The sequence below is a fragment of the Rhamphochromis sp. 'chilingali' genome (genome assembly GCF_963969265.1).
Source record: "Rhamphochromis sp. 'chilingali' genome assembly, chromosome: 8".
Classification (NCBI taxonomy): Eukaryota; Metazoa; Chordata; class Actinopteri; order Cichliformes; family Cichlidae; genus Rhamphochromis; species Rhamphochromis sp. 'chilingali'.
In genome coordinates, this window is record NC_137935.1 from 25,075,943 (window position 1) to 25,103,907 (window position 27,965).

Genomic DNA, 27,965 nt, shown 5'->3' on the forward strand with positions numbered 1-27,965 from the left:
GTCCATACGTTCAGGGCCAGAGCCAGTGCCCTTCCAGAGATCCCTAGATGCTTCCGGACTGGGAAGGCTGTGAGCCGTTTCCGCCGCCATTGCGGATTTTGGACAGAAGATCAGCCATAGCCACTGCTATCCATCGATGCAGTGCAGAAAGCATACACAGAAGGGGGGGGCATATTTAACATTTTTCCACTGATATCTCACTTCGGAAACACGATTACCCACAGCATCTTGCCTATTTTAAAACAGTGCTATCGTTTTCACCGACTGGCTCCGACCTACACATTCAGTGAGGAGGTCGTAGCTAGCGCGGTGCTGCTGCTGCCTAGCTAGCTGTACGACCAGAATTTCAGGACTCCGGAGAAGCTCAAGGAAACAACCATGGCTCAAATCCTGCCTATCCGCTTCCAGGAGCACCTGCAGGTAAAGTGGTCGAATCTAGTAGCTATATCGTTTCCTTACATTCTCTTTGATCCCTTCATTTTCCGGCTTAACGGTCGTTTTGACAGCTTTCTAGTTCAGCTAGCGTTAAACGTCAATAACCGCAGCAAATGAATGACCTCCCATCCCCCGTTTAGCCAGCAGCTAATAACTAGCCTCTCATGCTAACTCCTCATTCATTGTACTGATGCTGTCACTCGCGGCCAGGAGGCGAAACTAGTTAACGACAATCACCTTTTCTGACCTTGAGTGACTATTTATTGGGTTGTAGCGTATGACTGATGCACGGCCACGTTTTGGTCTGTTCAGCGTTATTTCAATATCGAATTAACGTTTGGACCTTGTGAGGCGAAACATTCCAATCGCTGACCTGCATAACATGAACGCATAGTATAGCTGTTTAAAGCATGCTTTATGTTATTGTCATGTGCCCATTTAAGTTATGAGCCGTGAAACCGTGGTCAGTTTCAGTCTGACTAGACTCAGAGCTGCTTCACGTCATAGAGAAACGTTATGTCACGACAGGCCATTTTTTACTGCTGAAGGGAGAGTCGGGTTATTCTTTAGGGTTTTTCTGACTGAAATGTAACCCATTCATCGCGTTATCTGAAGTGAACCAGGTGGTCCATTCAGTCTGCCAAAAGAATACGATTTTGTTCTGCTGTCCACATTCATATCAGTCAGTCATCTGGTACATCCCAGCTTCTGGCTGTATTGGATATACCCAAGGTTCCCAACCATAAATCAAAGCTTGAACCCCTGTGGAGATTTTGTTTATACTGTGACCCTTGGATGACCTTTTGCCAAGCTTCAGGTATTTTTTGTTAACTAAAGGCACAATTGAAATAAGCATACTTGACATCATTGGCTTTTTACAGTGAAGAATGTACTGGAGATGCACCAGCTATGCATTTCTGGGCCAAAAAATATATATAAACAAACAATTTGCCCTGTGTAGTATGTTGCATTACTACAATATTATTATCTCCCCCTGCTGGTAATGCAATTTCTGCATGCGTGTCCATTTCACGTTTTGGACGGGCAATGCGTGAAATGAACATGGTAGACCAACATGTCTGTTACACGTTTTGCTGTGATACTGGGTTGCATAATTTGTTTTTTTTTTTTGTTTTGTTTTTTTTTTAATTAAAAAAAAATTTTTTTTTCTTCAGTCTTTGTTTATCTCAGATACGTATTTCATATAAACAAAGCATATCAAAAAACACAAAGAGATTAAAAACTAAATTCAACTTCCCATAACTATACCAGTGTCTGAACAATAAAGACAGATAACGTACAGTTCCATGTTATCAGTGTGTTAAGCCCACATTCTCAGAAGCATTGAGCCTGCAGATAAATTAATTCACAATATTTTTAATAAAGCTTTCAATCTACTGAAATGAGTAATTATAAACACCTTGCTTGAGTTGTCTGTCTCTTCAATAATAACATCATAGCATCTTTTTAAAGCTACATTAGGTTTTCGTGAACTCACTTTCCTTTCCTTTGTACATACATTTGCATAAGAGGAAATTAACTTGTGAATACATCAGTCAACATTTCCTACAGATATTATCATTACCTGTCATTTGATCTGTAATAAGATGAGCAAGATATTCGACCTTACTACCGACAGTAAGATTGTTATCAAGTTTCAACTCTGGAAATCTTTGTCCTCCTCAGTTCTGCAAATCATTACAGGTCACTTACGGGGATTGCATGTAATGTTATTTTCTACAGCATTGGCAGAACATATGTGTATGAGCTGCTGGAGATCAGCACTACTAGCACTATGACCACAAGATCATCTGCATACATAATATCAAACTCTAGAATATTACCAACCGCTTTGTCATAAATGTTGAGTATTTTATCAAAGTGTCTTTGAAATGTATCCAGCATAAACATAGATTGACCGCTGTTAGTAGATATGATCATATTTGCTGATATAAGTAAACAAACTGGGCCTTAGAGTGGGCCTTTGTGTTAGGAAGCCCTGTTAGCTACTATATAATCATAGTAATATGTGTTAGCTTCTTTAACAGAGGTCTGTACAATTTTGTTATTTCTGGACATTGGAAAAATACATTTTATGATTGAGTAGCACATATTGGTGATATTGCTTTGATGAAAGTTCAGAACCTTTTTGGTTAAGGAAAAATCCTGCCAAAGGAAATTTTGTCTTCGATATTGTACTGTGTGCCAATGGCTGCCATTAAAACAGGTCTTCTCTTCATCGCCAGCTCCAGAACTTGGGGATCAACCCAGCCAACATTGGATTTAGCACGCTTACAATGGAGTCTGACAAGTTCATCTGTGTACGAGAGAAGGTTGGTGAACAGGCTCAGGTTGTCATCATTGATTTGGCTGATCCCAACAACCCCATCCGTCGCCCCATCTCTGCCGACAGCGCCATCATGAACCCTGCTAGCAAAGTTATTGCCCTTAAAGGTAAGCCCCCATCTTAAATCCACTGTTGCGCTTTTATCACGTAGTAAGTGTGCTAGGATTTCAAAGCACATGGACTTAAAAATTAAGCAGCTAAAATTGGTTTGTACCTTGCTATCTTGATATTTGTTTTGTTTTTGTAAAAAGTACACTGGTCCATTTGTGTAAAAAAAAAAAAAAAAAAAATACTGTGTTGTCAGTTATGTAGCCATCACAGTCTGCTTTTCATTTTGATGTTCATATGTAGATCACCCCATTTCTGTTTGTTGAAAACGACTAGTAGCTAAATAGTGTGTGTGTACGTAGAAATGTAATTGTGCTACATTTAGAATTTGCTGTTTTAGTTCACGAAGCAGTAGCACTAGCAAATTGTCATGCTGTCATGAATCCTTTGTCTATTTTGCTTGTTTTTGCTCTTTTTCATTTCTTACTGCTTTCTTATGTTTGCAGACGGTGAGTTGAATTTTATGTATCATGAGTTGTCAGAGTGATCCTGTATGCACTGTCTTGAAATGTTTGCACAGTAATGAAAGTAATTTAAACGAATGTCTGGATTTACAGTAATAACAGTAGGCGAGCACAACAAAATTAAGACAGTAGCTTAAAGGACCATATCTTCTTTCTTTTTTTTTTTTCCTTTTGTTTTCTGTGTTCACGTGTTTTTTCCATTAGCTACACCGGAAATATATTTTATATCACAGTTGACCATTTCTAAACACTGTACCTTATTTTCGTACTGTACTGGAGTTGATGACAAATTTAAAAAATATAAAAACCTATGGGTTATACATTTGCATTGGAAAAGTAATAAATTAGACGTTATCCTCCCCATATTTTGTTATTATTTGATAACCAGAGTGTGTGCCTGTGTTGGTCATATAGTCGAATTAATGCACTGACATTGTGGTGAAAACACATGTAAATCTGTCTACGTCTTCATTACACAGCAACAATAAAAGCCTTCAGTAATACAGTTCCTGAGTTATTTTTAAACTGTCATTCACAACCTGAAGGCATCCACATAGCTGCTGAACATCTGAGTCAGAAAGTTGTCTAAACTAAATGAAGATTTTCTGTGACTGACAGTCACCGTAATATACGGAAAGTCAGGTGATTATCTGGAAAAATTGAGATGCCTTGGAAAATAGTTTGTAATAAAGTGGAACGTGTGTGTAGTAAAAGGGGAAAAAACATGCAGAAAACAAAATGATATGGTCGTATTAAAAATGTGAAACTGTCAAAAAGGATACCGTGGCAATCACAAAAGGATAACAGAATGGTTAATGAGATTTTCCCATTTTAAGGTCAGGCTTCAGGCTTAAGGGTTTTCTTTTGTTTTTTTGGTGAGTGTAGGAAAAACAGAGAATGCTTAAAACAACTGGGCTGTGATGCCAGCCTCATATCACAAAAATGTGCTGCTCAGTGTGCAGGTGCAATTTTGACTGGCTTGCCTCTGGGATAACGCAGATATTAACATCAAATGCTCATTACCTCATTGTCACCTTGCAGATACTGACATTCATGACAGGTTTTCAATAACTGTTCACGTTTTCACACTTTCAGTGTGTGGTGTTACTCTGTTTTAAATAGCGACTAATTGTAATTTTTATTATACCAGAGGATTAGTCATATACATGTGTTAATTATTTAGGGTTTGGGCACACATTTATATTTTATATATTCTAGACTAATAATTTTGCACTTTATATCTTGCATTGTAGTTATGCAGGCAGTTTATTTTATTGTGCACTATACCCACAGTATTACCAAAAACTGTTCAGAAATGCCACTATACTGTCAGTCATGCACTTTGTTACCAGTGAAACATGTGGTTTATTTGGTTTGGGCCAGATTGAGACTAGAGCTTATACCTATAAGAATTGAAGTGTCTTTCCTCCAGTGCGACTGAACTGGAGGAAATGAACAGAATGGCTGTGAGTGCATCTGTCCAGCATCCTTCTCATCATCTCATCTGTTTTTGTGCTTTGTGGTCTTACTAATCTGCATTCAGACCCAAACCACATCCCTTATTTTGGGATTAAATTTCAGCTTGAATCCCCTAAGACCTATGACAACATGACAGGAGTTTGATTTCTTTAGTAGGTTGTGTGGGTGGAAAGCTCAACACAGGTCATTTCGAGCATGCACTGTGGACCATGTCATACTAGTAGGTAGGCAGTAGTTCCTAACTGATCTGGTTTGGATTGAAATATTGATGAAGAATTGAAATACTGAACCAAAACTGCATGAAAGGTCACTGTTGAGCCATCTGAGAAGCAAAGACACCATAGTATTTGTGCTAGTGCTGGGCGATATGGAAAAAATATTTATCACGATATGAATTATTTTATATCACGATAACGATAAATATCACGATATACCACCTGACCTGTGGTCATCTATAGAGTACGCAGTCTGTAAACAGCGAGCGCAAAGGGTCCAGTCTTTGTTAATGAAATGGATGGTTACACTCATGTTGGGGTGCGTATCTTTGCTCGTCCATATGTCAGTTGTCAAGGCATAATGCACGACACTGCAAACATCCTTCTCTACTTTGGCCCGGCATGCATCATATAAGCAAGGCAACTCGACTTTACTGAAGTGCTTACGACCGGGCATAACGTAACTCAGATCAAGAACTTTGACGAGGTCACGAAAGCTGTCCTTCTCAACTACATAAACAGAGGCGATGCCTTTATAAATGTAACGTGAGATGGCTCCTGTGATTTGTTTATGGCGCTGGGAAGTTTTTTCATACGGCGTGCCTTGTGCGAAAGACTGCTGTATCTTCAGGTAGTATAGCTGAAGATACAGCAATTTTCCCAAATTGCTCCCGTCGTTCCACAACTTGGTTTAGCTCGGATTTTCTGCATTCTTGAGTATTATTTTTCGTGGACCTTCTGTAGGTGATAGAAGAGATTTGTTGTGTTGCCACTGAGTGCAGGAATAGTTTTATAGCATAGCTTGCAAATGGGGATCTTCTGCTCCATGTTGGTGCTGTTGAACCCAAAATGTAACCAAATCACAGACGTACCCGCTCTTTTCGGTAAAAGTGCTTCTTCTTGGGCTGCCTGTGTAGCTGTCTCTGCCTGTTGCATGTCCAGGCATGAAACTGCAACCTGTCGCACGTCCATCGTTTTGAGTTACCGTAAAGCATGTTGCAAATCCGGGTGCACGCAAAGCAGCACCATGTCGCAAAACCACAAGAGTTTCTTTGTGAAAAATATCAATTTTTATACTTTATTTTTTCTTGCATAAAGTTAAGAGCATGTATAGTGAGAAGACGACACAAATTTATTTGCCACAGGCTATTTAACCCTTTAAGACCTACCATAGAACCAAGTCCGCCAGAGCTTATTTTTATATTTTTAAATGCTGTAGTGCCATTTGTGGGAGAATTTCAAGTTGCTATACATCAATACAACCGTTATAACCCAAATTGTAATAATATGTATGCATTAAGTCCATAGTAACTACATAAATTGCAAAAAAGCGCAATAAACTACAAAAAAATTTTTAAATCGTTTGTGGGTTTTTTTACATATATTTCTAGTTAGAGAAATTTAAGAGGCTTATTCCTTTAAAACTGTAAATACAAAAAAGTTGCACAAAATAGTTTCCAACCACGAGAAATTTATTTTTAGTGTCTTCATAGTTTTATTTTTGAGATACACAAATTTTTATATACTTCAGGAAAAATGAAAAATATTATAATGCAAATTTGCAAAAAAAAAACAGCATGTGCATCAAAATAAACTATTTACAACGGTGTAATTTGAGATCTAAGCATCCCAGAAACAATACAGAAAAGCATAAAGTCAAACATGACTTTTAAAAACACCAGCAAAGGCTTATAAGGCCCTGAAGGTAAAGAACTACATTTCCGCGAAATGATGTCACGTCCGGTTTCGGGCAGGTGCTGACACGCGATAGTTCGCGCTGACGTATTCCAATGTAGGAAGTGTTATGAACAACTGATCGGATCGGCAAAGCCTGTTTCTGGAATATTATGTTTTTGTTGCTGCAAATGCTTTTTATGCAATTTTTGCAAAGCTATATGTGGAAGGAAACCGTGACCTAGGACAAGCTAATGGCATAAGATGTAAGTACAACTCCGGTTTCATATGCAAGAACAATTATTGCGCTAGCTTACGTGTTTCCAGTTCTACAGGGATTTAAAAATAGTTAGGCAAAAGGAGTGTGCCTGCTCCGGTTTTAAAGGGTTAATGATATATTTTATGTAATAATTTATAAAATTAGGTTAGAAAGGATAGAAGACAAAATGGCATGATAGACACTTTTCTATCGTCCACACGATATATATCGTCATATCGCCCAGCACTAATTGGTGCTATTTCCAATCAAGCTCCAGTACTGCATTAAAAAATGCAACCACCTGCAACTGCATCAGAATGCTAATAAGAGTAACTGATAATGAAATTTGGGGGTCAGTACCAGTTTCAAGGGAATAGAATGAAAAATTTGGGTATCAGTTTTCTTGCCAACAGATATTAAGCAACATACAGGCCTATACACTGGTTCTAGTCTAATTGGAAGAAGACCAATCTGACTGATAGATCTGTGAGTTTAAAGCTTTTTATGATAAGGGATTGGGTTATTCCAATCCTCCATTGCCACTGCAAATGAATCTGTTTGTTTCTATGGATATTTAGCCAACAGTGTGGCACACCTCATTTAGTTTCTTTGCAATCTTGGCTACCTCTTGCTGTGCCGACCTCACTGAAATGAATGTGGGAGCTGTATTTCTTTGATGCAGTGCTAAGCACAGTCTGAGTTTCTCTAATAAAAAGAAGAGTAATTAATTGGTGAATGATTTTATATTATCACAAGAGGGTTGTATAGTTAGACGCAGCTGAACACGTAACAGTTTATTGCATCAGATGTTACTGAATGCAGATCCAACATTTTAAGTGGTTGCCCTTTTGTTGGTCTTGCCCCTTTTTTGTTGACACTGGTACTGGCTTTTTGTATGGTCTGTCAGTGTTACACACACAAAAACCAAAAAAAACCAAAACCCTCCCCGATTACCTGCATTTCCCCCGCAATTGGAAGAGGTATGCCCAATTGATTTCCTCCCAAACTCTGCTGTGGGTTGTGTGCCGTAGCTTTAGTCAGTAGACCGATTCAAGTTTTCTTTCTTTCTTCCTCGTTTTAAATGTTACAATCTAAAAATTTTGGAGGGGGTGGGCTAGCAGCGTCCCAGCACGGCTAACGTGTTAACCTCAGCTCTAAATATTTTCAGCTGCAAAGACCCTGCAGATCTTTAACATTGAGATGAAGAGCAAGATGAAGGCTCACACGATGACGGATGACGTGACCTTCTGGAAGTGGATCTCCCTCAACACTGTCGCCCTGGTCACAGACAACGCGGTCTACCATTGGAGCATGGAGGGTGACTCTCAGCCAATCAAAGTATTTGACCGTCACTCCAGCCTGGCAGGCTGCCAGATCATCAACTACCGCACTGATGCCAAACAGAAGTGGTTGCTGCTCATTGGCATTTCTGCACAGGTGAATTAACACAGTTTGCTTTAGCTTCGTAATATTACAATCAAAATAATATTTCAGACAAAATATTAAAATGATGTCAGTGTGTGTGAAATGCATCACATTTGTATTAGTCATTGCAGGGTAAGTTTATGATATAGCAGAATTTATAGCAGAAAAAACCCCATCACAGACTTTAGTCTGATTTGTGGGCGTTCTCTCCTCCTCAGCAAAACCGTGTCGTTGGAGCCATGCAGTTGTACTCGGTGGACAGAAAGGTTTCTCAGCCTATTGAAGGACATGCTGCTGGATTTGCACAGTTCAAGATGGAAGGCAACACCGAGGAATCGACTCTGTTCTGCTTTGCCGTGCGGGGACAGGCGGGAGGAAAAGTAAGATTTATACTTATTAAGAGAAGCTCAAAGCCTCGTAGCTGCAAAATAAAAAGATCGGGATGAAGTAATTTTAGTGGAAATTAATACTGATTAGAAAAAGGCATTTGGGGTCTTGCTTTGTCTTCTTTTTGTTTTCATTACTTTTTTCTCCCCTAGCTCCATATTATTGAAGTGGGGACTCCACCAACTGGGAACCAGCCGTTTCCAAAGAAAGCTGTGGATGTTTTCTTTCCTCCAGAAGCCCAGAATGACTTCCCTGTGGCCATGCAGGTACAAAACCTCCCTCTTCTTTAATCTGAGGCTTTGTTTATTTAGTATTTAGTTTGGTATCCTGCTAAAGAGTCCTCCTATCTATACATGTTATATCTCCCTTCCCCTTTCTGTACATCTAGATCAGTTCCAAGCAAGATGTAGTCTTTCTCATCACCAAATATGGCTACATCCACCTATATGACTTGGAAACTGGAACCTGTATCTACATGAACAGGATCAGCGGAGAGACCATTTTTGTCACTGCCCCCCATGAACCTACTGCTGGAATCATTGGAGTCAACAGGAAAGGACAGGTACTCAAATGTACACTTGTGGAGTATATTTTGCAGTAGCAAGTCTAGAATGCAATGATGAATGAGCCGCTTATTAATTTCCAGTGGAGCACAGAGCCAAGCTTAGTATAGATATTTCATCTGGGCCTTTGTGCAAGTGAACAGGTTAAACTGTGTTTAATTTTGGATGCAAAATGAGTTGAATAATGTTTTTGGTAGATGTTTTAAATATGTGACAGATAAAACTAATATATTTCTTATCAGATTCCAATTTTATTTTAATATTTGTGACTACATATTGTTTTTGAAAATTGCTTAAAGATATTTTCCAAACCTGATGTATATTTTTAAACCAGTCTGCACACATGTGTAGTGGACTACTTTCCCTGTGGTGTGTTGGCCCTGGTATGTCAGCGTGGAGCCTTGGGTGTGACCTTGACTGAGGAAATCTCTGAAAATATCAGGCAGTGGCAGCATCTTCAGTGTCAGGCAGCATGTGACACTAACAGCAGGTGGCCTCAGCTTGGCCAGGCAGACTACGCAGTCTAATCCTGTTATTGCTCTTGGCTCTCACCTGCGGGTCTGCTGTACACAGGCCAGTGTGCTACACGCACGCACACACATTTCATGTGCAACTGTGTGTGTAACACTGTACACGACAGCTTGTGGTAATCCCTGCATGTAATTCAGAAACGTGACAAGTGCAGGTCTCATAATGCAGTTCTTTTAACTCAGATTTTTACAGTGAACTTAATTTCAAACCCAGGTTTGCCAGCAGTTATTCTCAATTTTGTGTCGAATATGTGCCTGTCTCTTTTTGTGTCTTTATATCACTGTACACCAAACTGCATTTACATTTTGGTGGACTTTTGTTGGAAGGTGTTGTAGCTGGATACAGTTTGACATGAACCAAGAACTTTTTAAAAAAAATATTCTGCCAGTTTTGCAGCATCATAGTATTTATTATTTAGATTCTTTTGAATGTATGATGTGAATCTTTTATATAGGTTCATTAGTCTTTCAGGAGTGTACAGAATATAAAGACAGTTTAATGTGATCCTAATGAAAGGAAAACGAAACATAAATAACACTGCCTGTTATGCTTTTAGCTTAAATATAATGGCACTTTTGGTTCCCGGTGTTTTAAAAACAAAGTCAACATGTGGCATGTTACAGTTAATCTGTCACCAGGAATAACACCTGTTAGGCCAGAGTAATACGTCATCTCAGCCTCACCTAGCTCCCTGAGCCCTGCTGCACTGAAAGTTGAAGAAGATGAATTTCAACTTAGTTTTATTTATATAACGCAAATCACAACAACAATCACCTAAAGATGATTGTTGTTATAATTCAGCGGCCCCCAATCTTTTTTGCGCCACGGACCGGTTTAATGTCAGACAATATTTTCACGGACCGGCCTTTAAGGTGTCGCGGATAAACAACAAAATAAAATGATACGACCAAGACAACAACTGTGGTATCTTGTAAATATAATAATAAATGCGAATTTACTGTGTAATTGTGTAACTTTATTAGCAGCGTACTCCTGAAATGCACCAACAACATTGAGAGTAACGTCCTCCTCTCTGCCTTTTAATGCTCTCTGGTCGCTATGGTAACGAGTAAATATTTCTTTCAAAATAAGACACAACTACAACACGGGAAAAGCCCCAGGGAAACCAAGTCAATGATAACCATAAATTTCACACCCGAGCCTCAACCTAACAACTCATGGACCGGTACCGGTCCATGGCCAGGGGGTTGGGGAACACTATTGTAAGGTAATGATGCTTACAATAATAACTAGAGGGGACCCTTAAAATCAGATGACCCCCTTGTGATAAAGGAGTGTGAAGGGATATTAAGCAGAAGGAGTCTCATTTTGTAAAACCGACAAACACAGCTCCTTTCTTGGTCTGAAGGGTTTTTTTGGAGCATCACTGTTCGCGTCACCTCCATGTGTCTTTACTTTTCTCAGCCTCCAGCTGTAGGATTTCCCATCATGTTATGTGCCAGCTTAATTTTGTAAGTGTGTCATTATTAGTTTTAGAGATAGTTAAGACTTTACAAACTATTGAGTGCTGTGGTGTTTTCCCTAAATGAGAGAGAACTGATTGTGAATGAATAATTGTTGTCTTTGTATACATTTTTGCATCATGTGATTAGAACAGCAAGAACAGTGCAGTGGATACAGGTCCCCTGTCATTGGTGACAGTCAGTAACATTTAAACGCCTTTAAAAGTCACAGTGAATGTGTTTTGTCGCGGTTCAGTTCTAATTCTGTCAGGCGGGCAATTACCACCAGTACAGCTAGCATACGCCACAGCACAAATATCAGTGTTAAATAGCTAGCAAAGACAACAGCTGTTTAAAAAGTATGAACAGCTTCTAACTAACTGTAAAGGCAGTTAGGTGTTACCAATTACACATGCGTTTATGTGCACATTTGATTTTCCAGGTGTTGTCTGTATGCGTGGAGGAGGAAAACATCATTCCATACATCACCAATGTGCTCCAGAATCCAGACCTTGCACTCCGAATGGCTGTCCGCAACAACCTCGCTGGTGCTGAGGAGCTGTTTGCTCGCAAGTTCAACACCCTTTTTGCAGCAGGAAATTACTCAGAGGCTGCAAAGGTGGCAGCGAATGCACCCAAGGTACTGCCATTGTGCTTCTGTGCACTGAGACTGTGAGTCTAAGATTTCAGTAGCTTATATAACTATGAAAACCAAAGAAAATTTGTAAAAACAAGTTTAGATAATGCTTCCAAAATTGTTTAAAGGGAGTACAGCCCGCGCGCTGCTTTTATTCCTTTTTCCCGTATTTTACCTTTTTGTATTTTCAATGGGCTAAGAAGTTTCCATCCTACCTCTCCAGGGTATTCTGCGAACACCAGACACCATCCGTAGGTTCCAAAGTGTTCCCGCCCAACCAGGCCAGACGTCTCCCTTGCTTCAGTACTTTGGCATCTTGCTGGATCAAGGCCAACTTAATAAGTTTGAGTCTCTGGAGCTCTGCAGGCCTGTCCTTCAGCAGGGCCGAAAGCAGCTACTGGAGAAATGGCTAAAAGAGGATAAGGTATGTGTTTAGTGGTTGGTTTTAAAGTGGACAGTCTTTATCTTAAGTTTAAATATTTATATCTCAAGTTCATCTATCATATCATAGAGTAAAAAAAAAAACTGAGACCATGTAAAATCAGAGTGCTACTCTGACTCACTGAATCACATAAATCATTTAGTATAAAGCAGAAGATCACGTAGGCCAGTGAAACCCAGATTCCCTTTTTTTGTTTTTGTTTTTTCCACTGTACCATGGCAGATCACTGTTATAGTTTCTAACCCTTCTGTTTGTGTTTACAGCTGGAATGTTCTGAGGAGCTCGGAGACTTGGTGAAGTCTGTAGATCCAACTCTCGCCCTCAGCGTCTACCTCAGAGCCAATGTTCCCAATAAGGTCATTCAGTGCTTTGCAGAGACTGGCCAATTCCAGAAGATTGTTCTCTATGCCAAGAAGGTTTGTGATGACTGACTTGGTAAATAAAATATCTTGGGCTGTAATATGGTTCACAGTGTTTTGTTTTGTTTTTTAATACACCTACATCACAGATGGGGAGCATCTCATACATCCTTACATGTCTGTCATCCTTGTAGGTTGGCTACACTCCAGACTGGATCTTTTTGCTAAGGAACGTAATGCGGATCAGTCCAGAGCAAGGTCTTCAGTTCTCTCAGATGCTGGTTCAGGATGAAGAGCCACTGGCTGACATTACACAGGTAAAAATAAAGATTTTTGGGGGGTAACGTGGCTAAAAGATACTATGACTATGATCTGAATCGTAGTTATTCTCACAGTTGTAGCTGAGCACATGATTGCAAAAATATCCCACACCTCTGCGATGTGTAGCAACACAACCAAGATTTTGAGAGTTTAACTTTTGCGGTTTCTCTGTTATTTAATTTTCCAGATTGTTGACGTATTCATGGAGTACAACCTGATCCAGCAGTGCACGTCCTTCCTACTAGATGCCCTGAAGAACAACAGACCCATGGAGGGACCACTGCAGACGCGCCTGCTGGAAATGAATTTGGTCCATGCACCACAGGTACATGAACATGTAGATACAGTGGGGCAAAAAAGTATTTAGTCAGCCACCGATTGTGCAAGTTCCCCCACCTAAAATGATGACAGAGGTCAGTAATTTGCACCAGAGGTACACTTCAACTGTGAGAGACAGAATGTGAAAAAACAAATCCATGAATCCACATGGTAGGATTTGTAAAGAATTTATTCGTAAATCAGGGTGGAAAATAAGTATTTGGTCAATAACAAAAATACAACTCAATACTTTGTAACATAACCTTTGTTGGCAATAACAGAGGTCAAACGTTTACTATAGGTCTTTACCAGGTTTGCACACACAGTAGCTGGTATTTTGGCCCATTCCTCCATGCAGATCTTCTCGAGAGCAGTGATGTTTTGGGGCTGTCGCCGAGCAACACGGACTTTCAACTCCCGCCACAGATTTTCTATGGGGTTGAGGTCTGGAGACTGGCTAGACCACTCCAGGACTTTCAAATGCTTCTTACGGAGCCACTCCTTTGTTGCCAGAGTGGTGTGTTTTGGATCATTGTCATGTTGGAAGACCCAGCCTCGTTTCATCTTCAAAGTTCTCACTGATGGAAGGAGGTTTTGGCTCAAAATCTCACGATACATGGCCCCATTCATTCTGTCCTTAACACGGATCAGTCGTCCTGTCCCCTTGGCAGAAAAACAGCCCCATAGCATGATGTTTCCACCCCCATGCTTCACAGTAGGTATGGTGTTCTTGGGATGCAACTCAGTATTCGTCTTCCTCCAAACACAACGAGTTGAGTTTATACCAAAAAGTTCTACTTTGGTTTCATCTGACCACATGACATTCTCCCAATCCTCTGCTGTATCATCCATGTGCTCTCTGGCAAACTTCAGACGGTCCTGGACATGCACTGGCTTCAGCAGCGGAACACGTCTGGCACTGCTGGATGTGATTCCCTGCCGTTGTAGTGTGTTACTGATGGTGACCTTTGTTACTTTGGTCCCAGCTCTCTGCAGGTCATTCACCAGGTCCCCCCGTGTGGTTCTGGGATCTTTGCTCACCGTTCTCATGATCATTTTGACCCCACGGGATGAGATCTTGCGTGGAGCCCCAGATCGTGGGAGATTATCAGTGGTCTTGTATGTCTTCCATTTTCTGATGATTGCTCCCACAGTTGATTTTTTCACACCAAGCTGCTTGCCTATTGTAGATTCACTCTTCCCAGTCTGGTGCAGGTCTACAATACTTTTCCTGGTGTCCTTCGAAAGCTCTTTGGTCTTGGCCATGGCGGAGTTTGGAGTCTGACTGTTTGAGGCTGTGGACAGGTGTCTTTTATACAGGTGATGAGTTCAAACAGGTGCCATTCATACAGGTAACGAGTGGGGGACAGAAAAGCTTCTTACAGAAGACGTTACAGGTCTGTGAGGGCCAGAGATTTTCCATGTTTGAGGTGACCAAATACTTATTTTCCACCCTGATTTACGAATAAATTCTTTACAAATCCTACCATGTGAATTCATGGATTTTTTTTTTCACATTCTGTCTCTCACAGTTGAAGTGTACCTCTGGTGCAAATTACTGACCTCTGTCATCATTTTAAGTGGGGGAACTTGCACAATCGGTGGCTGACTAAATACTTTTTTGCCCCACTGTACATCAGGTCCAGACAGGCCAGATTATTTCATTTACCAGTGACCAGTAGGTCTCACCTAAACTAAAACGGCGCTCTAGCTTTCTTTCCCCAACTTCTTTCACAACAGATCAAATCTTTTGCTGTTTACAGACATGTTTGGATTTGAGTGTCTGTGTGTGACAGGGCCTGTCTGTGTGCCATTTGTTGCAGGTTGCAGATGCCATTCTGGGTAACCAGATGTTCACCCACTATGATCGCGCTCACGTGGCCCAACTGTGTGAGAAAGCAGGCCTCCTGCAGAGAGCGCTGGAGCATTACACTGACTTGTATGATATTAAACGAGCAGTGGTGCATACACACCTTCTCAACCCAGAGGTATGACACAGATCGAGAATATAAAATTGCTGTTGTGGTTTGCAGTGATTGTCTTTGTGTCGCTGATGATTTTCTATTTATCTCTTCAGTGGTTGGTGAATTTCTTTGGCTCCCTGTCTGTGGAGGATTCCTTGGAGTGTCTGAGGGCCATGTTATCTGCCAACATCCGGCAGAACCTGCAGATCTGCGTGCAGGTCGCCTCCAAGTACCACGAGCAGCTCACTACTCAATCCCTCACTGAACTGTTTGAGTCATTCAAGAGCTTTGAGGGTTAGTGGGGAAGGTGCAAAAAAACAAAACCCAACGTATCTTTTGTTTTACTACTTTTGCTAATTCTGAGTTTTTTTGCTTTGAAGGTTTGTTCTATTTCTTGGGCTCAATTGTGAACTTCAGCCAGGATCCTGAAGTTCACTTCAAATACATTCAGGCTGCGTGCAAAACAGGCCAAATCAAAGAGGTGGAGAGAATCTGCAGAGAAAGCAATTGCTACGACCCCGAACGTGTGAAGAACTTCCTCAAGGTCCGTGCAGAAAACGGTTATCTGCAAAATAAACCTGTGATTTTTCTGTCTGTCAACATTTTATTGTGTTTTTTCCAGGAAGCCAAGCTTACCGACCAGCTGCCATTGATCATCGTGTGTGACCGCTTTGATTTCGTCCACGATCTGGTCCTGTACCTGTACCGCAACAGCCTACAGAAATACATAGAGATCTATGTACAGAAGGTACATTAATAAAACTCCATCCTTTTACTCATTTATTCTCTCTCGGTATTGGTCTACCTCTGTGGTTGTGCATTTGTTTTTACCTTGATGGAAACGTGTCATAATTCTGTTGTCATTTATTCCAGGTGAACCCGAGCCGTCTGCCAGTAGTCATTGGTGGATTATTGGATGTGGACTGTGCCGAAGATGTAATTAAGAACCTGATCATGGTGGTGAGAGGACAGTTCTCCACAGATGAACTGGTCGCTGAAGTGGAGAAAAGAAATCGGTGAGAACCAAAAGAACTGTTAAAAGTGCACCGCAAAAGAGGAATCGCTCGCTCGGCGGTCTAACTCGACCTGTGTGTTAAACTGGTCCTTTCCCTTCATGATATTCTGTCAAAGCTTGTGACACATTTACTGTGCCTCCTTCTCCAGCTTGAAGTTGTTGCTGCCTTGGTTGGAGGCTCGTATTCATGAAGGCTGTGAGGAGCCTGCAACCCACAACGCCTTGGCCAAGATCTACATCGACAGCAACAACAACCCCGAGCGTTTCTTGAGGGAGAACCCCTACTATGATAGCCGCGTGGTGGGCAAGTACTGTGAAAAGAGAGACCCCCACCTGGCTTGCGTGGCTTATGAAAGAGGACAGTGTGACCAAGAACTCATTCACGTGAGTTTAAAAACAAATCATTTTAACTGGAAGGCGAAATTCCGGGTCATTAGTAATACGAGGTTTTTATTGGCCTTTTATTTCAAATATTTTCGTTCTGCTTCAGGTGTGCAATGAGAACTCACTGTTCAAGAGTCTGTCCCGCTACCTTGTACGCCGCAAGAACCCAGAGCTGTGGGCAAGTGTGCTGTTGGAGACCAACCATTACAGAAGACCACTCATTGACCAGGTGTGACTTTTTACTATCTCTGATACTAAATCATGCCACTTAAACTAGTGTATTGTTAAAAGTTCCCAGGCTGTAACGCTTCGTTAGCTTGCATAGTGTAAACCAATCATCAGCTGTTATGCGTCATGTTTGTCGTCGGTCTCTGCTGCAGGTCGTCCAGACAGCCTTATCAGAGACCCAGGATCCAGAGGAGGTGTCTGTCACAGTCAAGGCCTTCATGACCGCCGACCTTCCTAACGAGCTCATCGAGCTTCTGGAAAAGATTGTGCTGGATAATTCTGTCTTTAGTGAACACAGGTAAGAGTCTTACCTGTATTTAATGTTGTTCTTCTTTTATTTAACCCTTCATATCCAAGATTTAGACATCACTGAGTCCCCTGCTCATAGTTGTTGTTCCAGTTGACGAACATTGAGCTTGCAAAGCATTCGATATATTCAATAATGCATTTAGTGAAAAGCTTGTATCTTGTTGATTTCAGAAACCTTCAGAATCTCCTCATTCTGACTGCCATTAAAGCTGATCGGACACGTGTCATGGAGTACATTAACCGTCTGGACAACTACGACGCCCCAGACATTGCAAACATTGCCATCAGCAATGAGCTGTTTGAGGAGGCCTTTGCTATATTTAGAAAATTTGATGTCAACACTTCTGCTGTGCAGGTGCGCGCTTTCGTTATTAACTACAACTTGTTTAAAGTTTTTAAACACCTTGTTTTTGTCTTAATTCAGAGCGTGCTAACAGCCCTCAGAGTTTTGCCGGTCATTTTGATATTCAGCGATCTGAATGTTTGCTGCTGTCCAGGTCCTGATCGAACACATCGGCAACCTGGACAGAGCTTATGAATTCGCTGAGCGCTGCAATGAGCCCCCAGTTTGGAGTCAGCTGGCAAAGGCGCAGCTTCAGAAGGGCTTGGTGAAAGAAGCCATCGACTCTTACATTAAGGCTGATGATCCCTCGGCCTACATGGAGGTGGGACAAGCTGCAGCCCAAAGCGGTAAGATGATCTCTTTCAGTTTTTAAAACTAAGATCTAAGATCTTTATCACTTACCTTATTGTTTTATTTAATCAAGATACTTAAATGGCGTAATGTTAAATATGCAGTAGATAGGTGCTTATGGTAGTTAATTTTTGTGTGCAGGAAACTGGGAGGACCTGGTGAAGTTCCTGCAGATGGCTCGAAAGAAAGCCCGCGAGTCATATGTTGAGACAGAGTTGATCTTCGCCCTGGCCAAGACCAACCGCTTGGCCGAGCTGGAAGAGTTCATCAACGGACCCAATAATGCTCACATTCAGCAAGTAGGTCCTGACACACACACACACACGCAGTTGTACATACAGCAGTTCCCAGTTAATTCTTTACCCCGTGTTTACAATTACAGCTGCTTCGCTGGTCTAACTTAATTTGTTCATCTTCCATTAGGTGGGTGATCGATGCTATGACGACAAGATGTACGAGGCAGCCAAACTGCTTTACAATAATGTGTCAAACTTTGGCCGTCTGGCCTCAACTCTGGTTCACCTGGGAGAATACCAGGCAGCTGTGGACGGAGCCCGCAAGGCTAACAGCACCCGTACCTGGAAGGAGGTGAAGGAGATCAGTTTCATTTTTGAAAGTATAAAGAGTGAGATCAAGTTCAAGCCTTATGTTCAAAACACAAACTCACTCGACTGACTAATTTTAACAGCTGTTTTTTGTTTTTTCCTCTGCTCTGTCAGGTGTGTTTTGCTTGTGTAGATGGGAAGGAGTTCCGTCTTGCCCAGATGTGTGGCCTGCATATTGTTGTCCACGCTGATGAACTGGAGGAGCTCATCAACTACTACCAGGTATGTGGGGTACCTGTTGGCCAAACACCATGGTCTTTCAATGAATGATAAGTAGGTGAGCATGTATACTATCACTAATCTGGCATAAATAACAGTCAACAGTCATATAAGCCTGCGGATAGCAGGGTTTCCAGTTTTCTCCAGCTTACAGATGGTATATTGTTTTCCTGCGCCTCAGCGCACTGTGTCTACAGACTTGAGTTTTGTTTATGATGGTTCAAGGGCCTCAAAATAACTTCCCAGATTGTGTAGGGGAGCGAGATTAAGGGTTATAGTTGTGTCACTAAGTCTGTCTGTATCCTCCAGGACCGTGGTTACTTCGAGGAGCTGATCACCATGCTAGAGGCTGCCCTTGGGTTGGAGCGTGCTCACATGGGCATGTTCACTGAGCTGGCTATCCTCTACTCCAAATTCAAACCCCAGAAGATGAGGGAACACCTGGAGCTCTTCTGGTCCCGTGTTAACATTCCAAAGGTGGGTGTGAGAAACGGATTTAGTATGAGCTTTACAGCCAAGCAGATTTTGGCAGGAATCTGACGAAATGCATCACAATACACCGACTGCGACTGCAGTTCAGTATAATGTGATTGTTTTAAACGTTTTAACAAAACTATATCTAAAGAATTAGGATTTAAAAAGAAGTAAAGTAAATAAACTCCTCAGAGGAACAGCAACTACAACTTTGACATCTTCAGTAACGTCTATAAACCCGCATTCGTTTTCAATTGTTAAATTGTTAAATTTGACTTGATGTCTGTTTGTGTGTCAGGTTCTCAGGGCAGCTGAGCAGGCCCACCTCTGGGGAGAACTTGTGTTCCTCTATGACAAGTATGAGGAATATGACAATGCCATCATCACTATGATGAATCACCCAGCTGATGCCTGGAAGGAAAGCCAGTTCAAAGACATTGTCACTAAGGTGCAAAACATAATTTAAAAGCATATGGTAGTGCTAACAATTACTTCTCTTGACAGGAATACAGCACAGAGCTGCCCTTTTTTTTTTCCAAAAAACGTGTTTAACTTCATTATGTTTGTCATAGGTGGCTAATGTTGAGCTGTACTACAAGGCCGTCCAGTTTTATCTCGAGTTTAAACCACTGCTGCTGAATGACCTCCTTATTGTCCTCTCTCCAAGACTGGATCACACACGTGCTGTCAACTTCTTCAGCAAGGTCAGTATGATTTTCTTTGACTGTTTCTTTGGTTCAAATCAAAAGATCAAGACTTTTGCCAGACTGAAAACTGATAAACATTTCTGTCTGTTCAGGTGAAACAGCTGCCTCTGGTTAAGCCTTACCTAAGGTCTGTCCAGAATCACAACAACAAGTCGGTGAATGAAGCACTTAACAACCTCTTCATCAATGAAGAAGACTATGCGGTATGGTTTCATGTGCTGTGCTCTGATGTTTGATTACAAGAGAAACTCTTTGTTATTGTTAATTCCAGCAAGCACACATTTAAAACGTTGCAGTTGTTCCGCATCTTGCTTTCTCAGCCTAATCTCACAATTGTTTCTCGTGTTACTCAGGCGCTGCGCACTTCCATCGACGCTTACGACAACTTCGACAACATCTCGCTCGCCCAGAGCCTGGAGAAGCACGAGCTGATTGAATTCAGGAGGATCGCAGCCTATCTTTTTAAAGGCAACAACCGCTGGAAACAGAGTGTCGAGCTCTGCAAGAAGGACAAGCTCTACAAGGTGCGTGGGTACAAAATTAACAAATGAGTTGCAGAAGAAAAGTACATTCCTAAAAGCAATGTAAATATAAAATTTACATTTGAGCGTGGAAACAAACGATTAGGTGTGTCAGTTTGTTGACCTGGCTTTTTTTTTCCTGCAGGATGCCATGCAGTACGCATCAGAGTCCAAAGACACTGAGCTGGCAGAAGAGCTCCTGGCTTGGTTCTTGAAGGAAGACAAGAAAGAGTGTTTTGCTGCCTGCCTATTCACCTGCTACGACCTGCTGCGGCCCGACGTAGTACTGGAGACTGCCTGGCGACACAACATCATGGACTTCTCCATGCCGTACTTCATCCAGGTCATGAGGGAATATCTCACTAAGGTGGGTTGGCCAGAGGTAATGAGGATTAGGACAAAGTAAATGACTTTATGATATGGCCTCTAAAGAGAGAAAAGCATCTCATGTTACAAACCCAATTTATAATTGTAAGGTCAAAAGTTTAGATACACTCATCATGGGTATGAATGTCATTGCAGCTAAGTGATTTCTTTGAGGCGTTCGCTTTCCAGGGTTAAATGATTGTACAGCATACATCTTTAATGTTTTTAAAAACAAGAATTGGCTGCATACGTTTGAATTTATTTTATATTTTCTCTAATCCACACAGACACAAAGGTAAATACAGGGTACCATATATACATAGATCCCCACTTATATTTAGTTAAATGTCCCTTAGCAAGCATCGACCAGATGCTTTTGGTAGCCATCAATAAGCTTTCATTATAATTCTGGCTGGATATTTGACCACTCTTCTTAACAGAATTGGAAGAATTCATTTAAATTAGTTGGCTTTTATGTGTATTCCACAAATTATAAATAGGATTGAGGTCGGGGCTTTGGAAAGGCTATTCTAGAAACGTATTTTAAGTCTGCTTTATTCATTCCAAAAACAGTTCTGATGTGTTTTTAGGATCATTTTCCTGTTAGAACGTGTAATTCTGTCCAAGTTTCAAATGTGTAGCTGATTTAAGATGAAGTTGAAGAACTTGGAGATAATCCTCCTCCTACATTATTCCATACACGTTGTGCAATGTACCAGTACTACTGGCATCAAAACAGCCCCAGAGCATGATGCCGCCACCACCATGGTTGACAGCTGGTACTTATGTTTAAAACCCTCACCTTTACTTCTCCAACGAAAGCATTTGTCTTGTTCATGTGGTAGGCTGTAAATTACTCCACTTGAAGGTGTTTATTTTGGAGCAGGGACTTCTTTTTTGGTCAGCACTCTCTGTCCATGGTGATGTTAAACTTGCTTCACAGTAACAAGTGTTACTGGTGTTCCAGCAGTTTCCAGCTCATGACAGGCTTAAGCCTCATGGTGGTTCCTGGGTTGTTCCTGAACATCCTAACCCATTTCCTCTCATCTGAGGGTGACAGCTTGGGTCTTCCAGTGAGTGCTGTCAAACAAATCCTTTTCATGCTGGTAAAGAGAAACAACCAGTTGTAGTCAATTCTGATCACTAATGAGAAGTTAATAAGTCTTGTCAAGTTAAAAGATACTGTGGATCAGATTTATGTGCATTTTTGATTCTGTCTAAATAGCAGAAGATCATAAATAAATTCAAACTTGTGCACCAGACCCTTGTCTTTTAAAATCATTAAAGATGTATGCTGTACAATTATTCCACCCTAGAAAAAGAACATTATAAGCCCAAAGTAACCATGACATTCATGGCCATGGTGAGTGTTTGTGTGTGTCCAAACCTCTGACCACAACTGTATAAGGACATGCAGAGATGTTTCTTCTGCTGTTAGATTTAAAGACTTAAATTAGTCCCATCGTCCCTTCAGCCATCTTTGGAAGACTAAGAAAAATCTTAAGAAATCTTTTTTCTGATCAGTGCCCAGGATTTCCATCCATCTGTTACAAGAAACAGTAGCAGCAGCTAAAATGTGTTTGCAAATACTGTTGGACTCTCAACAGTATTGCACAGTTAAAGCCCCCACCTCCCAGTACTGCCAGTTCTTTCCTTCATTCATGTTCATCGTCCTTTGCATCTGTCAGTCACCATGTGTCATCACTGGTGTTTTCCTTTTTTCATTTGGGTTTCCATCTATTCAAGCTGCTTTTCCATACAAATGTGTTACGGAGGAGATTCATAACTGCTGTGTGACTCATTACGCCATTTATCTCTGTTACATGGCAAGCAAAGCCCACACGAAAGAGAAACACCTGATTCTTTCATAACAGCGCGCAAACCCGAGTGAAGCATTTACACATTTATGTTCCAGTTTTTGATGATAAATTCAAAATACTTCAGTCTGTTATTTAAGCTGTTCAAGAAACAAAGTGATTGTGTCACGTTAAATGAAGGGATTGTGTATATCTGGGTCTTTTTTAGCGACATAGAGGAGCCATGTTGTTTATACTAGTCTAAAAAGTGAGGCGCAAGTTCACGGTAGCAGGTTTGATCTCAAGTGTGCATTTGTATCAAAAGTGGCATTAATTACCCGCATCACTCGTAGGATTTTTATATTTCTTCTTTAAGTGACAAGTCCTCTGTTTGCTCTCTCTCTCTCTTTCTCTCTGTCACTTTCTATTTTGGGAGACTCCCATTTGTTTTTTCCTCCCTAAGTTGCCTCTCTGAATTTCCTTTCCAGGTTGATGCGATAAAGGAAAAGGTGAAAGTCCAATCCATTTTCTAATCATTCTTTTTGACCCTGTCCCCTGTCCTGTAGCCTGTAGTTTGGAGCAGTAAAACTAGTACAAACTGCATGTTCCCTCCCCTCCCGTCCCCTCTCCCATGTCACTCTCTGCTGCTTCTGACTGTAAATTCCACATCTCCACTAGACCACCTACCAACCCACGAGACTCCAGAGCGGGGCTCTTCACGCCCATCAAGAGCCCTGATCGGCTTGCTGGTGTGTCCGTGACAGCTTGAGTTTTGCCTCAGGCCAGGAATCACAGAACTGATTGGTGAATTGGACACGTAGCTGACAGCTAAACTCAGATTAATTGCTGATTCAGCTCCTGAGACTTTATGACACTTCCACAGTCATTTTTTTGAAGATCTGTTATAGCAGTGCAACGGTAACGGCCACCTGCCGCAGCTGAAAGCAGCTTCAGAGTCTCTCAGTTGGTCTTTGTAAGTCTGCCTCTTAGAGAAAGCCCTTTCACATATTTGTGTCAGACGTGCAACCGAGCCCTCGACTGAAGCCAGCATGCTTATCAGCTCTCCTCGGCCGTGGGTGAACAGTGCCACTCTGCTTAGCCTCCCCTCACCTGCTGTGGGTCAGGTCCTTTTTCTGAGATTTGTAGATTAATTCATGTTTTACTGTCTCGTACCTCTGCTCAGCTGCGCTCTACTGCTAACAAGTTTATTTCAGGAAGCAGATGTGTTTATACTGTCGATGTTCTAGGTTTGCCTTTTTTTGGTTTTAATCAAATCTTGGGAGGATATTGTTCTGTTTAAACAGTGGTGCATTAGCATAGACTGCAGCTGAGTGTAATATTAGCATTAGAGGAGCCACAGAGGCTCCATTTTAACAAAGTATTTCTTTTCTGTTGTTTTCTGTCTGCCTGTACTTATTTCAGTGCTATAGTTACAATACTGGCATTAGAAACCATAAATGTTAGCCTGTTACATGCATTTTTAGAGGGTGTATTTTTCTCTGTTTCTTTGAGTATTCTTGCAAAGTGAGCTCTCTTCAAGCGACAAATTGCTTTTGTGGGTCAGGGAATAAAATCTGTAGTCCGGGTGTATCCACTGGGGAGAAAAAAATCAGAACTTGTAGAAAACGACCAGCATGCATTTCCCTCCTCCTCCCTTGGTAGCATCAGCTGCACTCAGGCCAGGCTAAGAGACATGTTGTTGGCTGTGCCTGCTTCTTGGAAACGTTGAACTGGCTGTACAGTACCATCCCCTCCACCCTGTCGTTCACGCTCCCTCCACTTTGGCTCTCTGCTTCTCTGTCTTTCTCTCATGCACTCCTCAAGAAATAAATGACTAAACTGCTGCTTCAGCATGTCTCTAATAAATCGGCACACTTTTCTTAAAACGGCCTCTTAACTAGATCGACTGATGTTTTTCTTTTTCACTAGTAAACCAGACAGTATGTAGAGAACTGAACCCAAAACCACCGTGAGAGAATCCAACCCCCCTTTTTGTTTAAGTTATCTTATCTCAACTGCAATGCACGCTGGCGTAGCCGAGAGCACTGAGGGTAATATCTGAAGCTTCCCGCTGGCTGCTTAATTCTCTGAATTGTTTCAACTGTATCTTTTGTCCTTTCGACTGTCATTGTCTGCTTCTGAGCTGAGGCTAAAACACCAAAGAAGAAATAATGGGAAGTTTGAGAAAGTTTATCTCAAGGCTTTTACATGTTTTACAGAGCTGTTTACACCCATGCAGGGAGTTAGAGATACGATATGTAGCATGTTAGCTACAATATTAAAGTGACAAAAGTGAACGTCTGATTTTCAGGCTTTAGAAAATGTAGTTTAAAGCCTGAAAAGTCTGGGGGGCTTCATCCAATCACACCTCTTTTCTGGTAAAGGTCAGGTGAGTAGTAAAAAAACAAAAAAGGAATTAAAACACTTCATTGCATGATTGGAAGGAGGAAGCAAGGGGTTATCAATCTATATATATTTACCTTTTCATTTTATTTGACCTTATTTTACATTTATTTAATTTTGCCTGTATATAATGGCCACTTTCGCCTGTAAAAGTATTAAATCTTGGAAACACCAAGTTCTTACTGGTGTGGATTGGCATTTGTGTTTTCAGAACACACTGGATGCTAAGCTAGGAAACAAAGATGACGACAGATCCAAGCAGGTTGGTTAGTATACGACAGTGATTTTTTTTAAAAAGAATGAGGTTAAGTTAAAGGTAAAATGTGACAGTAAGATGGTTGAAATTGCGTAGTTGTAGTGTTCTGGAAGAAAAGCCTGATGTGAGGGTGTTTGCACTGGTGCAGGGTGGGTTCTCTACATACTCACACTTGTTCAACATGTTAGAGTAGATGTTTTTGGGTGGCTGGATGGTGGGACCATTATTACCCAGTAGCTGTTTGTCTTTGTCTCCCCTCCTTACTCCCTAATTCGTTTCACAGTAAGTGGATGTCCATAAGGTAGAGTAGCCAGTAGCTCTGTAGTTGTAGTTATTCCTCTTAGGCTCCTTAGCGAGGCCTGCTTCCCGCAGCCTGTTTTTATTTAAATCTGGACTGTAATCGTCTTCGCCTGTCAGGAATGGTCCCATCCGTCAGCCAGTGAAATAACCCAGAGGTCAGTTTTTACAAACCCTTGCTCTTCAAGAGCCCCGTCGTCTTCACTTTAACTGAAGTGTGACACATCCGCTGTCGTCGTGTGCCCCCACAGGTGGACAAACTCGAAGCCTCCGAGTCTCTGAGGAAACAGGAAGAGCAGGCTACAGAGTCTCAACCCATTGTTTACGGTAAAAAAGGCCTCATGTTCAAAACTGGATCACCGTAGTGCCTTTTGAGAATAGATTTAATAGTTTGATCGCAGCTGTGGTGTTTTTAAGTACTCATCTTGGCGTTGTCTTGCAGGCACACCCCAGCTTATGCTCACAGCAGGGCCCAACGTGCCCGTGCCTCCTCAGCAGCCCTACGGCTACGGCTACACAGCAGCACCCAACTACGGCCAGCCGCCACAGACCACCTTCGGTTACGGCATGTGAACACCCAACTACCCACATCCTCCCCCACCCACAACTCAACCCAACACCTTCCTTCCATCTGTTCTCCCTCCTTTGTGTTCCTCACCAGCTTCCCATGGTCTTCTACTCACAACAGGGGCCACAAGCAAGCAACAGCCCACTCTCGTTTCTGGCACTATTTTTTTATTCTGTCGTCCTGTTCCAAGAGAAAACACTTAACTGCATCGAAGGACTTTTATTTGTATTGTTTGAAAGAAATTGGACCACACGTTTGTTTTTTTCCACATTCCATATTTATGACTACTTATTAAGATATTTTTGTGTGGTTTTTTTGGGGTTTTTTTTGTTAATGTCAAAATTTTTTATTGGTTTATGGAGAAGTGGACTTGCTCAAGCTCAGCAATGAGCCTTTGAAGTAGGTGGAGGAGCATTGGATTTTGCACTCATGAAGAAATTAATGTAGAAGAGCTCTTACTTTTGATGTACTGAACATGTGGACAGCTTACATTGTCTCGTTTGTCTGTATAATGCATTTCATCATTGTATATTCTGAGGAAAAAAGGTTACATATAATATTGAACATATATTGCCATTTCAGTGGCTATAGCTAGCAACACTAAGTAATGATAGTATATTCTGCACAGGCGTGTAGCTTTATGGAGTTTTAAATGCATACAGACGTATGTCACTGTGTGACTGGGAGTGTGTGTGTGTGTGTGACCTAAAGGTCTGAATAAGAATTTTAACCCCCCTCTCTCTCAGCCTGTACTGAGCTTCTTCACTCCACCCATCTAGATATTAGCGCTCCCTCATTAGCTCCATGTATTAAGGTGACCTCTTGTGCTGTGTACAGTGCTTGTGTGAGACTGTATCTGTGTATGTGCAAGGACGGGACCACGGCCACTAAACCCCAGGGCCCTTAACCGTACCGCGTGTATGTATTTACTCTGAACCCTTTTCGTGCTGAGGTCCGTGTATGCCAGGTGTTGTGGTGTTCCCCTCGGTCACCGTTATTTTTTTTCCCCCCTCTTTTTCTTTTTCCTCCTCGCGTGTACAGATGTGAAGAATTGAAAACTTTTAGATGGAGACCCCCACCTCTCTGTCGTCCATCCCCTCCCCTGTCTTGTTACCTCCTTTGTTAATGCTTAGTGGCAAGAACAAAGAAAGAGGCAGAGGAAGACAGGCTGGTGGAACGTTTAGTGTTTTAACGACAGCTCGATTAGCTCCATAAACACTCCTGTAGGTTGTGTGTTTAGATGGTTACGATGAAGAAATTTACTAAGTCTCCATACATCCAGTTCTCTGTCAAGAATGGTTTGAAATAAGAGCCTGTTACTTACCTTGATGTACTTAACTTCCTTACATGCTTTAAGCTGTGTGTGTAAAGTGTCATCCTAACCCTGACATAAGTTGAATTCCTTTCTGTTGTCATGCATATTAATAAAGGGGATCTGTCATCGATAAGTGGAAGAATATGACTTAATTGAAAGGGAACTACTAGCCTAAATAAAAACTAAAAATTGTACCCCGTCTCTGTGTGTGATGGCAAAAAAGTTGATTATTTTTTCAATATACATAAAACAGACTACATCAGTTTAAATAGGCAGTAACTACAGAGAAAACCCTTGAGGCTCTTTTCTGAAGTGAGAGGGTTCTGTCATATTTGGGGCCTGCTTATAGTGACGAATAACTGGGTGTGCCTCAGAAGTTAGGAGATTTGAAGACTTGGAAAAACCCAGAAGCTATTC

The 27,965-nt window shown here is 41.5% G+C and overlaps 1 protein-coding gene across 4 annotated transcripts; it reads left to right on the forward strand.

The window, feature by feature from the left end:
* Positions 1-58: 58 nt before the first annotated feature.
* LOC308400690 (clathrin heavy chain 1-like) lies at positions 59-27,742 on the forward strand. 4 transcript variants are annotated; one of them, XR_013972401.1, is made up of 34 exons: positions 59-420; positions 2,682-2,889; positions 8,150-8,418; positions 8,625-8,786; positions 8,946-9,059; positions 9,182-9,355; positions 11,793-11,990; positions 12,211-12,411; positions 12,693-12,845; positions 12,983-13,105; positions 13,297-13,434; positions 15,251-15,415; positions 15,505-15,685; positions 15,772-15,935; positions 16,014-16,139; positions 16,265-16,407; positions 16,556-16,790; positions 16,897-17,019; positions 17,171-17,316; positions 17,499-17,682; positions 17,825-18,017; positions 18,163-18,320; positions 18,445-18,609; positions 18,741-18,848; positions 19,155-19,322; positions 19,618-19,767; positions 19,892-20,023; positions 20,119-20,229; positions 20,380-20,550; positions 20,693-20,914; positions 23,198-23,218; positions 23,388-25,823; positions 25,917-25,992; positions 26,108-26,134. XR_013972401.1 is itself a non-coding variant. In XM_080888539.1 (34 exons), the coding sequence occupies exons 1-33, from the start codon at positions 379-381 to the stop codon at positions 25,945-25,947; spliced, it is 4,917 nt and encodes a 1,638-aa protein (XP_080744665.1). In that variant the 5' UTR covers positions 59-378; the 3' UTR covers positions 25,948-25,992; positions 26,108-26,246. The 4 variants fall into 4 exon arrangements, 3 of the variants coding, with proteins under 3 accessions (XP_080744665.1, XP_080744663.1, XP_080744664.1); XM_080888539.1 differs by having other exon boundaries at positions 25,786-25,823; positions 26,108-26,246; XM_080888537.1 differs by lacking the exon at positions 23,388-25,823 and having other exon boundaries at positions 26,108-27,742.
* The last annotated feature ends 223 nt before the right edge of the window (positions 27,743-27,965 follow it).

Coding starts and splice junctions, on each gene's coding strand:
- LOC308400690 (XM_080888537.1), top strand. CDS start 379: ATGGCTCAAATCCTGCCTATCCGCTTCCAGGAGCACCTGCAG. Junction 11,991..12,210: donor TGGCAGCGAATGCACCCAAG/GTACTGCCATTG, acceptor CTACCTCTCCAG/GGTATTCTGCGAACACCAGA. Junction 18,610..18,740: donor GCACCCGTACCTGGAAGGAG/GTGAAGGAGATC, acceptor CTGCTCTGTCAG/GTGTGTTTTGCTTGTGTAGA.